Source organism: Miscanthus floridulus, chromosome 17 (assembly GCF_019320115.1).
Source record: "Miscanthus floridulus cultivar M001 chromosome 17, ASM1932011v1, whole genome shotgun sequence".
NCBI classification, from domain to species: domain Eukaryota; kingdom Viridiplantae; phylum Streptophyta; class Magnoliopsida; order Poales; family Poaceae; genus Miscanthus; species Miscanthus floridulus.
This window is the reverse complement of record NC_089596.1, coordinates 12,124,186-12,140,091: the sequence shown is the minus strand read 5'-3', so window position 1 is coordinate 12,140,091 and position 15,906 is coordinate 12,124,186. Positions and strand designations below refer to the sequence as shown.

The 15,906-nt window shown below is 45.4% G+C and overlaps 1 protein-coding gene and 1 non-coding gene across 2 annotated transcripts; both read left to right on the top strand.

Annotated features, from left to right (window-relative positions):
* The first annotated feature begins 335 nt into the window (after window positions 1-335).
* Window positions 336-409, top strand: TRNAR-UCG (transfer RNA arginine (anticodon UCG)). The gene has a single exon. It is a non-coding gene; the product is annotated as a tRNA-Arg (tRNA).
* A 5,981-nt stretch (window positions 410-6,390) lies between these two features.
* LOC136516963 (nudix hydrolase 9-like) lies at window positions 6,391-11,480 on the top strand. The gene is made up of 10 exons (XM_066510471.1): window positions 6,391-6,671; window positions 7,434-7,508; window positions 7,592-7,648; window positions 8,198-8,286; window positions 8,554-8,612; window positions 8,921-9,069; window positions 9,663-9,797; window positions 9,971-10,129; window positions 10,219-10,324; window positions 10,532-11,480. Exons 1-9 carry the CDS (start codon window positions 6,570-6,572, stop codon window positions 10,312-10,314), a joined length of 921 nt encoding a protein of 306 aa, XP_066366568.1. The 5' UTR covers window positions 6,391-6,569; the 3' UTR covers window positions 10,315-10,324; window positions 10,532-11,480.
* Window positions 11,481-15,906: the final 4,426 nt, after the last annotated feature.

Here is a 15,906-nt window from a genome sequence, read left to right as displayed (position 1 = left end):
GTGGTGGGGCTGCGTTGTTTTGTGTTGGCTAACCGGTCATGCTATCGATGTTAGGGTTGTTACTGGTTTTCCTTTTTAGTTAAACCATGCAAGTATAATGTTTTTCGACCTGATTTTCCTTAACTGGATCAACTCTTTTCTGTCTTAATTCAAAGACATTGCTCTTGCTGCTTATACCTTAAAAAAAGAAAGATGTTAAGGTGGCCTACGGCAAGCTCAGACAACCTAAGTAATCTTTGTGCTGGGAGACCTCACAGTTTTCTTACTTTGGTTTGAGTGAGAATGCGATGCTAAACTAGGTTAAGTAACATCAACGGAAACATCAGACATCAAATGACCGCATAGCGCAGTGGATTAGCGCGTCTGACTTCGGATCAGAAGGTCGTGGGTTCGACTCCCACTGTGGTCGTCATTTCTTTTGTTTATTTTTGTTTTTGTTTTTTGTCCTCTCATGTTTACTTTTCTTTCCCCCCTACCCGTAAGCCCAAACACGTACGGGCGGCGAGCAAATGGACGGGCTCACCGGCACCCCGCGCCGCTCCCTGAGCTTGATAGCAGGAGCTAGCAAAGGCAGTCCAGTCGTCGGCCGGCGAGCATCTTGCAGAGCTCTGCAGTGTCTGGAGCAAACAGAAACAGCGCCACGCTTGAAGTCCTGCTCTAAACACAATTGGCAGCAGCAGTCAGCAGAGGGCTGCAAGGGTCAGGCCGACTGCTCTTCTTGCTCACAAATTAAATCTCACATAGAGGGTTAATGGGTTATCAACAGCAACAATCCTTTTTCGGTAGAGATCAGCAGCCAAATGAAGAAATGGGCTCTACGTAGCTTTTCCGGACAAAATCCGCTGCCGGGTACAAGGAGGAGCTTGTACAGTACACGTACAGCCCCCCACCGGAATCGAACTTGCAATGCAGAATGTCGGGCCCACAAGAGTCTGTACAAGATTTCTGTCGATCTCATGCTGCCAAACAAAACTGGTGGCACCCGTGCTACTGCTAGATTGGTCTGTTATCCTGCTGTTTCAATTCTACTACTGGTCCCGAACATATGTACAGCTGTAACTCTGGGAACAAGACGTCGGAGCGCGCTGGACGCCTCTGTGGTGGACCCAACGTCCAAAAGCTAATCCATTCTCATTCGCTCCCCTCCGGTCATCGCAGATTAAAAAAAATCACGCATCACCACGACTACGCTCCGGGACCGGCTCCGCCGCGGCTCCCACACGCCTCCCGCCGGCCTTCCACTCCATCGCCCACCACGCCCGCACTGCCGTGGCGTGCTCTCCCGCGCGAGGCCGTACCATCCGACTGCTACTGTCGCCTCCACCGCGGGCACTGTGTGCGCCGTATTGCCGGGAGCAGCCACTCACTGGCGACCGGGGGCAGCGCACCCGCTTCACCGGGGGCCGCACAGCCGCTCGCCCGTTGTCATCCTCCTTCTTCACCGCGACCGCACAGCCGGCTCCCGCTGTGCCGTGCTTTGCGCGCCTGGTTGCCATGTTTTGCTGAAAGCACATGTTCCAAGAGTATGTTTCGAGTGTTTCAGAGGTATATTGTAAGTGTTTCAGATGGATGTTGCAAAAGTAAATTAGGATGTAGCATATGTTTCAATGTTTGTACACGTATGTTGTAAAAGTCTGTTACCAATGTTTTATCTGTGTTTTTTCTGGACGCATGCGGCAAGTGTGTTTATCTGGATATTGTATATGTTTCACACATACGTTACATGTGTTTTATCTAGATACTGCGTATGTTTGCAATGGTTTTCAGGTGTTTTTTAAATGTTTCGGAAGCATGTTTCAAGTGTTTTATTTGCCTTTAGATGTATGTTGCAACTGTTGTATTTGGATGTTTCAAAAGCAGATCGTGTGTTGCACCTCTCCTCTTCACCTTCTGCTGTATCGTCTCGGTGTGTTCTTCTCTCAGCGTCGGCGCCGGCAGGGCATCCATACAATGTCGCGGCCGGGTCGTTACGAATCAGAGGCGCCACCCCCTTCCCTTCTTGTCGCTCGGGTAGGGCTGGATAAAATACTCGTGGCTCGCCAACTCGCTCGACTTGTGGCCGGCTCAGCTTGGCTCGACTCGACTCGTTTTAACTTTTTTTCACAAGTTGAGCTGGAAGTTTAGCTCACTATTTGTGGGAGATATGACCCCCGGTATCCATAAGACAAGACATGAGCCGCATCATCAGAGGTGGCCTAGCCCACAAGATCAAGACGTACACGGCACTGGTCGACATGCACCGTAAGATATTGTATAGTACCAAATATGATACTTTGCTTGTAACCCTACCCCTCCAGAGTGTATAAGGAGAGGCAGGGGTCCCCTAGTCGACATCTACATACATCTCAATACAATACATCAGAACATAGGATGTAGGTATTACGTCGTACTGACGGCCAAATCTGTCTAAATCTTGTGTCTCGGTGCTTGTATTACCATTTAATTCGTATCACGCACACCCCCACCGATTTATTTACTATCGTGGGTATACCCCTCGGTAGACTGCCGACCAGATTTTATCGATAGTAACGCCCAACGTGGGGCGTGTGCGTGCTGATCCCTGATGAATCAGATGGCCAACCTCAAGACCAACAACGTCGGTGGTGACTTAGCTTCTCTCGACATCTTGAATCGAGATATCCTTCCATTGCCGACGATCTTGGACTCAGCGTCCCAAAACATCTCGTGGCTGTACGGCAGGTTGAGCTGAGATCATCACCGTGCAGCTCCAATCTCCAACTTGTCTGCTGTTGCCCTCTCAAAATCAATTTGATGCGCACGCGGATTGGGACGTCCAGACTGATTGAGTAAACAGGGACAAACGCATCTACCAGGCATGCAGGAGTCAGGCTTCCGTGCATAAACGCGTGCATTATGGATTGGAATTCCAGCAGATCGATCGATAGTCCGCCTCGATCGAATCTGGCTCCGACTCGTCTCCGACCAAGTTCGACTCCGGCTCTCCCAAGAGTAGCAGCCGTCCGACTAGTCTTGTCAAATTCCGTCCTAGTCAAGTCGCTCGGATGAATAATTTTCAACGCCATCCATGATGACGCAAGCAAGCTAATTATGGAAATCATGAAGACATGAGGCTTCCACGGATCACCAGGCATGCAAGCCAGTTATGGACCAAACTTGCATCTACAAAGGCATACATCACGTCCCTGCTGCTTGCCCAGATGGATGCATCTATGATGTACCTCCGACTGCTCGGACTACTAATTCGACTCCGTGTCAGAGGTCTACAAGTAAACTCTGTCAGGCTCTAATTATGTCCGTTCATCTATAACTCCGCGTATCCATCCAAGCTGTCAAACAAACCGTCCCAACCGTCAAGCCAGCTGCCCATGTCACCGACCACTAATATAAGGACGACGTCGCCCGGACTACTTACTCCGACCACCTGCCGCGTCGTAATGATGATCGCCATGAAGAACAACGCCGTGACAACCACGACCGCCGCCATGACGAGAGTTTGGAAAGCTCGAGGGCCAAGCAATTTCGTCAACGCCGACCAGATAACGCCATACGCCGCCGACCAGACGTTCTGTCTGAAGCTAAGTCACGCTTTAATATTTTTCTAAATATTCTCCAATCTTCGTATATCGTCATAATGTTTCTCCGAGCTGTTTTTTCTATGTTTGCTCTCCAAACGATTTTCTTTCATGTATACCATCTTAAAGATGATATACAGGTTACAGCTAAGTCAAAGACGAACCCCCGAACAGTCATGTTGACGCTCGAATGTCTCCAGAGACGGCCCTGTCTCCAGCTCCTTCCTACACGTGCACGAGTGTCTGCCCTCTGCGTTATGGGTGGTTGGCAGCGGCTCCTTAGCGACGCTTTGTTCTTCCTACACGCACACGGGCTCCGTGCTCCGCGTTATGGTTAATAAGCTAACTAGGGCTGTAGACTCAGTACACACTAACTGGTCGGACGGTTTGTATTAAATATAAACACATATTCAGAATAACACTAAGTGTTCACACCAACTGGTCGCCGAGCTGCATACGCTATTTCATCACCGTTGCTGATTCTATTTTTACATCATATACTATCTGTTCTACACATTTGTTTCGCAGGGGCACGGCTCGGTCAACGAGTTTACGCTCAGGGACTGGACAAAGATGATCATCGCCTTGGTGGTTGGACCACCTATCGGATGGACTTCACCGCCATCCAACTAGTCGGACTGCTCGGCACTCACTCCTGTTCGGTGTTCATTTCGTCGCCGACCAGTTGGTTGGACTGCTCATCGCATGGGCTTCATCGCCAGCTGTGCTGGGGACTCCTCGGTGCTCGGGCATCGCTAGCTACGTCGGGGACTCCTCGGTGCTCGGACATCGCCAGCTACGCCGGCGACTCCTCGGCACTCGGGCATCGTCAGCTACGCCGGGGATTCCTCGGTGTTTGGACATCGCCAGCTACGTTGGGAACTCCTCGGTGCTCGGACATCACCTTCGTGCAAGCATCGCCAGCTAAGCTGAGCACTCCTTTGATGGTCAGATCTTGCTACGTCTCATCGGTGTGATATCAAGCTGCTCCATGCTGTTCGGATCAGGGTGTTGATCTTGGCAGCACGTCTGGAGTTTTGATACACGCATGTCAGATGACGTCGGCAAGCTTTTAGATTTCTTTTCTTTGACCCTGCTACAAGATTTATTTCTTCATCTTTCAGCAGGCTCTGGGACTAAGTGGCTACACTTCAGCTGGCGATGAATGTAGTACTTATTTCTTGATTTACCCTCCTTATTGATGGAGTCTAAGTGGCTACACTTCTCCTAAGTGAAAGAATTTTCAAATTTTATCTTGAGCCCCTTATATCCTTCTAGCAAGCCTTACTTGGCTAAATCCGAGGTCTCATAACCAGTTAAACTGGTCGGCATTGACTTTCACCGTCCAGGTCACCGGTTAAACTGGTCGGCTTCGACCTTCACCGCCTAGGTCACCAGTTAAACTGGTCGGCTTCGACCATCACCGCCCAGGTCACCAGTTAAACTGGTTGGTTTCGACTTCCATAGCTCGGATCACCAGTTAAACTGACCGGCTTCATGTCAAAGTGTTCGGACTTGTTCAAGACAGCGTTGCTCAAAGGATACAAGGCGCTCGGGGACTAGTTGTGGGGGATATGACCTCCGGTATACATAAGACAAGACATGGGTCACACCATCAGAGGTGGCCCAGCCCATAAGATCAAGACGTGCACCGCAAGATATTGTATAGTACCAAATATAATACTTTCCTTTTAATCCTACTCCTTCAGAGTATATAAGGAGAGACAGGGGTCCCCTATTCGACATCTACATACATCTCAATGCAATACATCAGAACATAGAATGTAGGTATTACGTTATATTGACGATCGAACATGTCTAAATCTTGTGTCTCGATGCTTGTATTAATATTTAGTTCGTATCACAGGCACCCCCACCGATTCATCTATTACCGTGGGTATACCCATCAATAAACTGTCGACCAGATTTCGTCGACACTATTTTAACGAGTCAGCTCGCGAGCTGCTCACGAGCTGAGACCTATCCGCCCACGACCATAAATCTAGAAGATGATGCTGACCTAGAAATGTACACCTATTCTATTTGTACGTAATCCTTATTTTCAGCTGTTTCATATGAATTTTAATTTTATAATTGTTGTGGTACTTAAATGTTGATTTTATAGATTGTTTTTTAGAGAAAAGATGATGATGCTGACATTGAATCTGTGGACTTTCCTAAGTTTATGGTAGCAATCAATTAGTTAGTATGCTGGAACTACATGATCATAGATGGACTAGCTATGTTGTATGGTTGATACTTTTGATGAACCTAATATATATTAATTATGTATGGTTATATAATTGTGGACGTCGTCTTCTGTAATTAATATAGCATAAATATTCACCCCGTTCGGCTGGTCATGTTCCAGCTTATTCCAACTTGTTTCAGCTTATTCTCTCTCACATAATACTATTTATTCATCCAAAACCATCCGTTTTTCACTGTAGCGCGCACCAGCCGAACGCAGTGATTATAAATATGTATGTCTTATTTTTTTTAAGTAGCTCGCGAGCTAAATGAGTCAGCTCAAGCTCGATAACGAACCGAACCAAGCTATCTCTCTAACTCGTAATATTAATGAATCGAGGTGAGCGAGCCGTTAACCCAACGAGCCAGCTCAATGACCGAGACGAGCTGGCTCTAGATCCAGCCCTCGCCGAAATGCAACGCGCGGGCGTCCGGATACGGACGTTCGGCGTTAGCACTGCTATGTACAGTGTATTCTCACATGTCAATAGTTCAGTATCTCACACACAAATCTGCAAGATCTTGTACAAAATGTTCTTGTTTGAGCGATCCATCAGCTAACAGACAATTTTGCAATTTCCTGACATTCAGACAACAAATGCGACACGACATAATAGGAGCTTTTCTGACAGTGCGACCGCGCGATAGATAGCGTCTCGTACTGTACTGTACGTTGCCTCTGACACCCAACCTGCCGCCGACCGCCGCTGCCGCGCACCGGCCAACCCCGTCTCCGTCGCCCCGCCACCCGCACCGGGAGCCCGTATGGCCGCCCCCGCCTCCGCCTCCGCCTCCGCCTCCGCCGCAGATCCGGGCACGGCGTTCAAGATACTCCTCTCCTGCCCCGACGGCCTCCCTCGCTCCCGCGTGCGTACCTTCCCCTTCCTCCCCCTCGTCTCCCTCCCGATTGCATGATCCGTTTGGTTGCGTGGAACGGCGCCTGCCTCCGCCGGCCGTTTCCTCCATCGGTCCACCGCGCGGCGGCAAGAACGACTTTTGGTTGCTGCATCCTGCTAGCTTCGCCTGTATTTTTCTGTTTATCATGTCGTTTCCCCAAATCCTGAATGACGCATTCCAGCTATGGCCTTCTGATGAACAATAGAGCGACTAAGCCTCGAGTGTTTGGATGTGTGCTGCTGTTGCCATGAACTGCCGTGATGTTATTTCTTTAGCTCGTTCAAGACAGTGTGGAGTGCTAATAACTGCTGCCATATTTCTCTGACCGGAAATAGTATAACAGAGTTTCAACATGATACTTTGATCAATAATATTTATAAAAATACAGTGCTTGTTACTTTAAATAAAAAGAGTTAGGGCCTGTTTGAATCGAAGCCTGACTTGTGTGTTGGAAACCGACGGACTGGGGGAGCTGTCTGACCAGGCAAAATTTTCAGGTCTTGATCCAAATAGGCCCTCATATATTATGAAGCGTTTTTCACAATGAATCTTGTAATGCTAAATCTTGTGTTGTCAATCCTTATAAAATTTTCTATATTCACAGTCAAAGGTAAAAAAAAGTTTGACTGTACAAACCTGTAGATGGACTTATTTGTGAATGGAGGAAGTACCAAAAGTGTCTTGCTTTACAACACAGTAACATTCTGATTGAGCTCATGGTGCGAACTGAAGGTCTTGGTTAAGTTTGATCGGTCATTCGACAGGATTCCCCATCCTGATGGAGCCTTGGAGGAATCTATAAGTGAGGTAATGTTTGTCTACCTATATCATACATCTATCTGACGCATGCATGCGTCCATTGTCATTCTTTATATTTGTTGATCTTGTAGATATGGAACCAAAGCCTTCAGCAGAACCCATCTCTATACAGCGGTACAAAGTTTCGGGTATGTATTTTTAGACCTATCCTGGCATGCTCTTTTTTGCTGCTCCACTGATACTTGAAGTCTTGAAGATGCTACCATTTACTGACAAACATGTTGTATTAAAATGAGAAAACTGAAAGCTTCTTGAATATTAAGTTGTTTGGTGCGTGCTCTATACGAAGACGATTTATACAAAAAAACATGTCTTCGCTCAGAATTTACACAAGCTCCTAAATGTAGCTCTCGAAGGCTTTGTTAAAATATTGGATTCCCTATATGTGTTTCTGAGTCCTTAGGGGAATTCCTAGTCAGTTACATGCATTACTTTCATCCAAATGCACTTGCATCCTCACTTCTACTATCTGCACGGAATTGCCAAGCAATGAATGTTAAGTAGTGATGACTTGTGTCCTAGCATGTGTTAGTATTTCTGCTTCTTTTCTGTGTAGCTAAACATGTGTCATTATAGAAGTTCATGTATGCAATATTTTGAAACAATCTCTCTTTACCTGCTTTACTGCGTTCATCGGGTAGTAGAATGCAAACACTGACAACAACAACAAATTTCAGTACGGAGGAAATGCCTTGCACTACAAAGATGGCTCAAATCATGGTCATGAGTACTGTGTCTCACTTCATTTGGGTCTCACAGACTACAGGTTGGTTTGACCATTTGTGTTCATTTCCAACAGATCTTTAAACCAATTTTTTTACAGCCTGTAACTTTCTTTGTGATATTTTGATTTAATGCCTCGAATCAGTGTTTCAAATGCGTCGCCTAGGCATCCAGGCATACCCAGCTCGCCTTGGGAAACAGTGGCGCCTTGTCGCCTAGGCGTCCAGGCGGACCCAGCACTCTCCTGGATGCCTAGTCGCCTTTTGAACACTGCCTCGAATTAACAATTGTTTCTACTTGCATGAAATAGGACATTTGTGGGAACAAATCTCAATCCATCGTGGGAGAAATTTTTGGTTCCATCTGAAGGTAATTTGTAATCTGAAACTTAATACAGCTGGTTGTGCGTATCAGGGCCTTTTTGAATCTTAAACTTTGAAGTCCTCTAGTTTCTTCCATTGCTTCAGCTTTCAGAAATTTAAATCCTTGATAAGTATATTCGTGTCCCTCTGTTTCACCTTCCATTTCCTAGTAAGTTTGCTCTGGGACAGTGACTATTCATTAGATAGTTTGTCTTAGTATTTTGTGTGCTCAGAGCCTCAGACAACATGGTGTCAATCTTTGTACAGAATTGTAAGAATGATCAGCCTTGACCAAAACAATTCCTCTTTCAATAGATGATTCTGTACGTTGCCAACACATGTCAGATCCACTGGGCAATGGTGCTATAGTTGAAACATCTGACGAAAAGATTATTGTATTGCAAAGGAGTTACAATGTGGTGGACTTTCCAGGATACTATGTTTTCCCTGGAGGACACTCGGAGGTAAATCCTTTAAGATTGCTTGACAATATGAGTGCAGATGATGAAAGCGAAGATCTGTGTAGATATTTGATGTACAGCTTAGTTTTTATAGAACTAATTGACAAATGTAGCACTAGGTGTAATGTAGTTTCTCTTACGCTGCAAAATAAAGATTATAGCAACATTACTGCAGGCTGCAGTACTGCCTGATTTAGTGGTTTCTTCTGCCTGTCAGCATGCTGAGATTTTCTTTTTGAGGTAGCATGTTTACTTGAAGTGACTTTTCAAGAAGGAAACTATATGTCATAATTATGGACTAAGGAAAATGTATATTGAAATTTAACTGAAATTTATAAATCATGCATTGCTCAGCCTTATTTATTGCTTAAAATTGTTTCTTCTCCCCTGTCAGTTAGCACGCTGACTATGAAGATACTTTTAGAGGATGAATCAAAATTAGAACTTGGAAACATGGCTTCTTTCTTTGGAGGAAGTTGGGGCAGGGGACGGTGCATGAGGAGAAAAATATTTAGTTTTTAAGCCTGAAACAATTGGTTGAGTGCAGATCTGTAAAATACATTTCATATTATTGATCTTCACTTTGTTTATGCCAGCCACAAGAAATTGGAATTATGGGTCATCAAACTGATGGAGACTTTGCTTGTCTCACTGAACGAGTTTCACAAGAAATGTTTGACGGAATCATCCGTGAAGTGGTTGAGGAAACTGGAGTTCCTGCTATCTCCCTAGTAAGTAGAGGCCTAAAATATATGTCACGTAGTGTAGTATAGTGGTTCGTATACATAAACAGGATCCAATAGAAAGGTTGCTTTTAGTTGTTTCTAATTGTCATCCAAGAAAGATCTGTTGATTTCACGACTTTCCTAGTATGTTCATTAACTATCAACATTTCAATCTGCAGACCGATCCTGTGTTCATTGGAGTTTCTCGCCGAGAAGTTAATGTTAGGTCAACTGCATTCTTTTTTACAAAATGTAACATTGACTCCAGTGGCGTAAATGAGCTTTATTCTAGAGCTCAAGATGGCTATGAATCTACTAAACTGTATGCAGTATCTGTGGTGCGTTTTAACTGCTCTAGCAGCTCTCTGATCCTTAGCTTGCTTTTGGTTGGCTGCTTGTAATCAGTAAAGATGCTTTTGAATTACAGGAAGAGCTACAAGGAATGAGGCAGCGAATGCCTGGCTGCCACAATGGTGGTATTGCTCTATATGAATCGATGAGGAATGCTGCCAAAAAATCGTGAAGATTTCATTGTAAGTATAATTAAATGAACAAACTTTGTTCAGCTGTGTGTCTTAAACACTTTGCTTAGGTATAAAATATATATTTAACATGGTTGTGTTGCAAAGCTGCAAAGTTTATGGCGCCCTGCCTTCTTTCAAGTTTCATTTTCGGTTTATCCCTCATTGACATGTCATTTCCCAATGCTGAGTTAAAGTTAAACTGTGTTTCCTTTGCAGGCTGAATAGTTCTGATGGCGTTATTACATCAGAAATAAGTGTGGAGATACCGTGCAGAACACTGCATGCCAGATCCATCAGATTACTGTTCTTTGCAGTAGATGTACCATTTTCCATCTTTGTTGGGCCGACATAGGTCTCCTTAGACCCTAGCAGAATTCAGGATCTTTGTTGTACCGTTCTGCATAAAGCTTAAAGTTCCCTCTAAAGACTAATGGAATAAATTTCGATCTTCTGCTGTTTCACCAACGGAGGCACTTGAGAGCAGCATCGCGATGCTAATCTACATGGAGAGATGACTCGTGGATTGTAATCAGCCTGTTCGGTTGGCTGGTTCGTATCGTTGTTGGTTCGTGAAGAAGTACTGCTGGCTGGTTTGTGTGAGAGAAAAATACTGTTCTGGCTGGAAATTTACGATCGTTTACGACAAGCCACAGCCAAACGAACAGGCTAAATGTTCTTTCAGGATTGAATTCCTGGGCAAGCGATGCCTTAGTCTGTCAGCAGTTCTTCTGTTGGATCTATACAAATAGAAGTAAGACTATTAGAAATATACAATGCTGCCAGGGTTCCTGCTGTGGTGATGATGTACTAGGAGTATGTAGGAACGGAAGGTGAAGCTTATATATTACTTTACTCTGGAAAGGTTTATATACTTGTTACCTTGCCACCGTGGTATGGATATACTTCGTGCTGGGGTGTGGATTCTACAATTTTCATCTTGATTTTTGTTGCTTCACAGAATTGTCACGGTGGTGAATTGGAATAGGTTGTGGATGTTTCTTCACGTAGCTGGTTGGGTTCTTGAAAGGAAGAGGGCAGCTCAACAATTTTAAGAGCACTACGATAGACACAACCTTTCAGTTGGAACACTTCAGATTTGGGAGCAAATGAGCTCAACAATGTGCAGAACGGGCATCTGATAACAAAGAGAATCCGGAGTCACTCAAACTGAGTTTTAAGCAAAACTCACAAGCTGCCGAATATTGAGCCACAAATTAGAAACAAGTAGCTCTCCACGATGTGACCATGGATTCCTCCTGGCTCCTTATTTGTAGCACCCAAAAAAACCCTGAGTTTGTACGTAAACCATGGGAGGGAGAGAATCAAAATGAATTAAACCAATAAAGGATAAACAGAGTAAAATCTAATAAAGTAACACAAAAAAAAGAAACTCCATAGCATTTGGATTTGTTGTACTTTTGTCATTTATTTTTATGTTTTGTATCTTGTAAAACTACAAGGTAAAACGGCATAATATAGGCCCTGTGTCCATTTAATTCAGAGAAAATAAGAAATTCTCTATATATAGAGAAAAATGATAATACTCTGGTGAGGGCGTCCGTCCGAACGCCCTGTACCTAGGCCTGCACGGCGACCGGCCCAACAGCCAACGATGGGCCTGCTCCATCTATCGCCTCTCCTCTATCTCTTCACTACGACATCCCCTCAAAAAAATATCTACACTACGATAGCCGAGAAATCTCCAACTTCCTCGACTCGCTTCGCTCGTCACGGTGAGCTGTGCCATCTGCCCGCCCCAAGCCGCCTCGCCGCCGTGTGGCGCCCCATCCCGCGTCGTGTCGCGCCTTGCCCCGTCCCCGCCTTTTGCGCTCGTGCCTCGTCTCCGCCCTGCACTCCATGCCCATCCCCGTCGTTTTGCGCCATGCCTTGTCCCCCGCCGCGTCGAGGTGCTGCCAATGTCGTTGTTCCCCTGGCCGATGGAGGAGCTTCGCGTGACGTCGTCCCATTGGCGAGTTTCCCGCGTCGTTGCCGTACCGGCGAGCTACATGTGCCACCGCCGGCCGCAACGACGAGCCTCCATTCCTCCAGGCTGCAAGGCCACATTGCGCTGAAAGCACATGTTGCAAGCGTATGTTTCAAGTGTTTCAGATGTTTTATCTGGATGTTACATGCGTTTCATCTGGATGTTGCAAAAGTAGATCGAGATGTTGCACATGTTGCAATGGTTATACCCGTATGTTGCAAGTGTATGTTCCAAATGTTTTATTTGTTTTTTCAGACGTATATTGCAAGTGTGTTTGTTTGGATGTTACATATGTTTCACATATATGTTGCAAGGGTTTTATCTGGATGTTCCATATTGAATGGCTTTTCACGAGTTTTCAGGTGTTTTTGCATGTGTTTCAGATGCATGTTTTAAGTGCTTCATATGTCTAAAGACGTAAGTTGCAAATGTTTCATCTGGATATTTCAAAAGTAGATCGGGTGTTGAACATGTTACAAGGGCTCCGATGCCCGGCAGACAACAACCTCGACAGGGCTTCGGCTCCTACCTAACGCGACATGCCTCACCTTCTCCTCTTCTATCCCTCCCCTCCATCTTGCCTCGGCATTGGCATTGGCATTGGGGTCGTTGAGGGTGCTGCGTTCGGCGCGGGATGTGATGTGGCGCGCGGGGTCGTGGGATGCGATGCGGGGCGCAGGGGCGTGAGACGCGATGTAGGCGTAGGTGTAAAAGCAGCGTCCGGACGAGTCCTACAGTCGGACGTCTGGGCACTAGCCTGTGGCAGAACCGCCTAATCTAATGCCTCCCAGGAGTGCTCGTCTTCCATTAGACACTAAGCACCCAAAGGAAAGCACTAAATTACTCGGTTCCGTCGGGCACACCCCAGGGGAGAACCCGAAAATCCACATTTTCGCCATCAGGATCACAAATAAGAGAATAAAGCTTACATCATTCTTAACCATTTCTTACATCGCTTTTAGTACAATATCAGAGTATAATATTTATTACTACAACAGCGGAATGTAATTATATTATCAGAGTTATGAATAATTTAATGTAACAGCGGAATATAAACATGTGATCAGAATTAAAGCGGAAATAAATATCTATTCATGAAATGATGAAGCATTGATATATAAACTATGACAACAGATTATAATACTTTCGTTTATAAAAGCTTTTGGTGAGAGTTATAAATAACAACTACAATCGCCGCGTAAAGGAAATCCTCGCTGAGCCCACCAGGAGGAATCCACACATAAAGGTCAGCTTTAGCCTCCACCTGTCACCTGCAACAGAGGGAATAAAACCCTGAGTACTCAATTGTACTCAGCAAGACTTACCCGACAGGAGAAAAGAAAAGACTCCAAGGATATGCAAGGATATCTGGCTTGTGGGTTTATTGCATTAGCAGAAAGCATTACTAAGCGTGCGTCCTTATATTCGATTTTTATTAATAGCCGCATTGGTTCATTAACTAACCATTCTATGTAAGCACCTGTGCTACTTTCAAGCATGTGGTAAGCAATCAGATTTCCTTTTTCCATCTTGCATCTTTCAGTTCTTATTACGATGCTAAACCGTAGACAAGCCGTACCGGATTTCCCGGTGATTCGCGAATCAATGCCCCCAGCTGGGTACCCTGAAAACGCACGCCCCACTTGTACCCTAGGCACAAGCAGGACCAACCCATCACTCTCCTGTCCCGGGTGTCCAGGTCTCCGTCCAAACTGGGACCCCAAGCCCCCGCCCCTGAGTCCCGGACTCAGTGCGGTGCAAGGACCTCCTCCACCAAAATAAAACCCTAACAGTCGGTCCGAAAAGAGCCGAATCCACGATAAGAGAGCAACAAGTCTTCCAAGCGCCCATACACAAGTATGTGCTCGGGATAATAAGTCTGTGACCTGCCTAGAGCCTTATGCAACGATCGGTCCTTAACCGACTAGACAGGGAAAACAGTGTAACCAAGGCATGCCCCGCATCCATGGCGACACAACCTCTTACACCCACCAATACCCAAACCATATCCCTGCCCGGTCATCATTTTCCTTTCCACCATTTATATTTTCCAAGTGATAATAATTCATTAAGATATTTCCTATCTCTTGCGAGTGACAGCCATCACTCGACTTCTATCGGAGTCATGTAGCATAGCAATCTACACGATCCTATCATACTAGTAAGACTCATAGGATAACGATATATATATGCAAGTGGGTTTTATTCAACTCCTTAAACTTAATGCACAAATATAATTTAAACTGTAGCAAAATAGGGGTTATGCACTAGGGCTTGCCTTGGTAAGATATATTAAAAAGTTATTATCTGCATCTTCAGATCGTCCACCATCAACTGAATAGAAAGTCCATTGCATCATCTCCTGGAGAGAATATCATTACACCATCCTCGGATTCCCAATCATCCTTCAATTGATCCATCATCGTACCTATATGGTATGCATTGATGCAAATGCATAGATGTAAATAACTAACGACAGCCGCAACGCTTAGAAATCCAATCATGCTTCCAAAAGTACCATTTCTCCAACAACTCCCGATGACTCCGTGATCCATCGACGTCCCTCCGTCGGTGTCGAACTCGCGGTACTCGGTAAACAGACACAAATAAATATTCACATAAATTCAAATGTTTTTCAAAAATTATGAAACTTTATGGATAGGTGGGGTTCGATTTTAGATGAATTTAGGAAGAAGAAGTAATGGAATCGGAGTTAGCATAGTGGAGATATTAATTGTGCAAGGTGGCCGCTAATTAATCACGAGGAGAGAAAATGAAACGTGATTAGTGGCCACGTTCTGCCGCTGGTTTATTAGAAAGGGAAAAGGAATAAAGAAATGGGTGGAGTAGATTAATGGCTCACGACTCTTGACTTTACGTGTATAGGAGCTGAGTTGGTTCTCAGCTTTGCTACCAGCACCTGGCATAGGATAAGCTGCTGCTATGGACTAAACAAAGAGCAGAGCAGGTATACGGCTAGGATTCTTCGAGAGAGACAAAGAGAGCACTGGGCGTTTGTGCTCCCCAGCTCGTTCGCCATGGACAACTGCTGGACTTTCGCCTGATGGCAATTCTGGCCATGACTTCCAAATCCAAGGGCATGGAGAGGTAGAAGGGGGGTAGGGGATGTATGAGGACTATCTACCTTGGTTTATTGCAGCTCGAGGAAGGAGATCAATAGGCGCAGCTTTTACGAGTAAGAACAGAGAAACTTGATTTGAGAGAAGCAAGTGAGCAGCGGAGCGGAACGGCTCGGTGTATCCTTTTAAAGGCAGGAGACGCGGGGATGGAATTATGCAAGAGAAGGATAAGGAGGACGACGAGAAGGTTAGGCATGGATACTGTGAATGAACTGGAGAAGCGTAGACGCGACAGCGACGTGTCATAAGGTTAGTGGCTAACTAGCTTGCTTAAAGGTAATAAAGCGCTGCTTGTGTACGACGCGATGCTCGGATGAACAGTGTTTCCACGGTGGATAGTATTTTCTTCATGCTACAGTGATTCTGCGGTGAACAGTTCCCGCCGTGCAAGACGGGCAAGACGCAGTGAATCGTGTTTGGATTTCAGGTGATGAACTTGAGTGGTCTTTGGTCTTTCGACGTGTCAA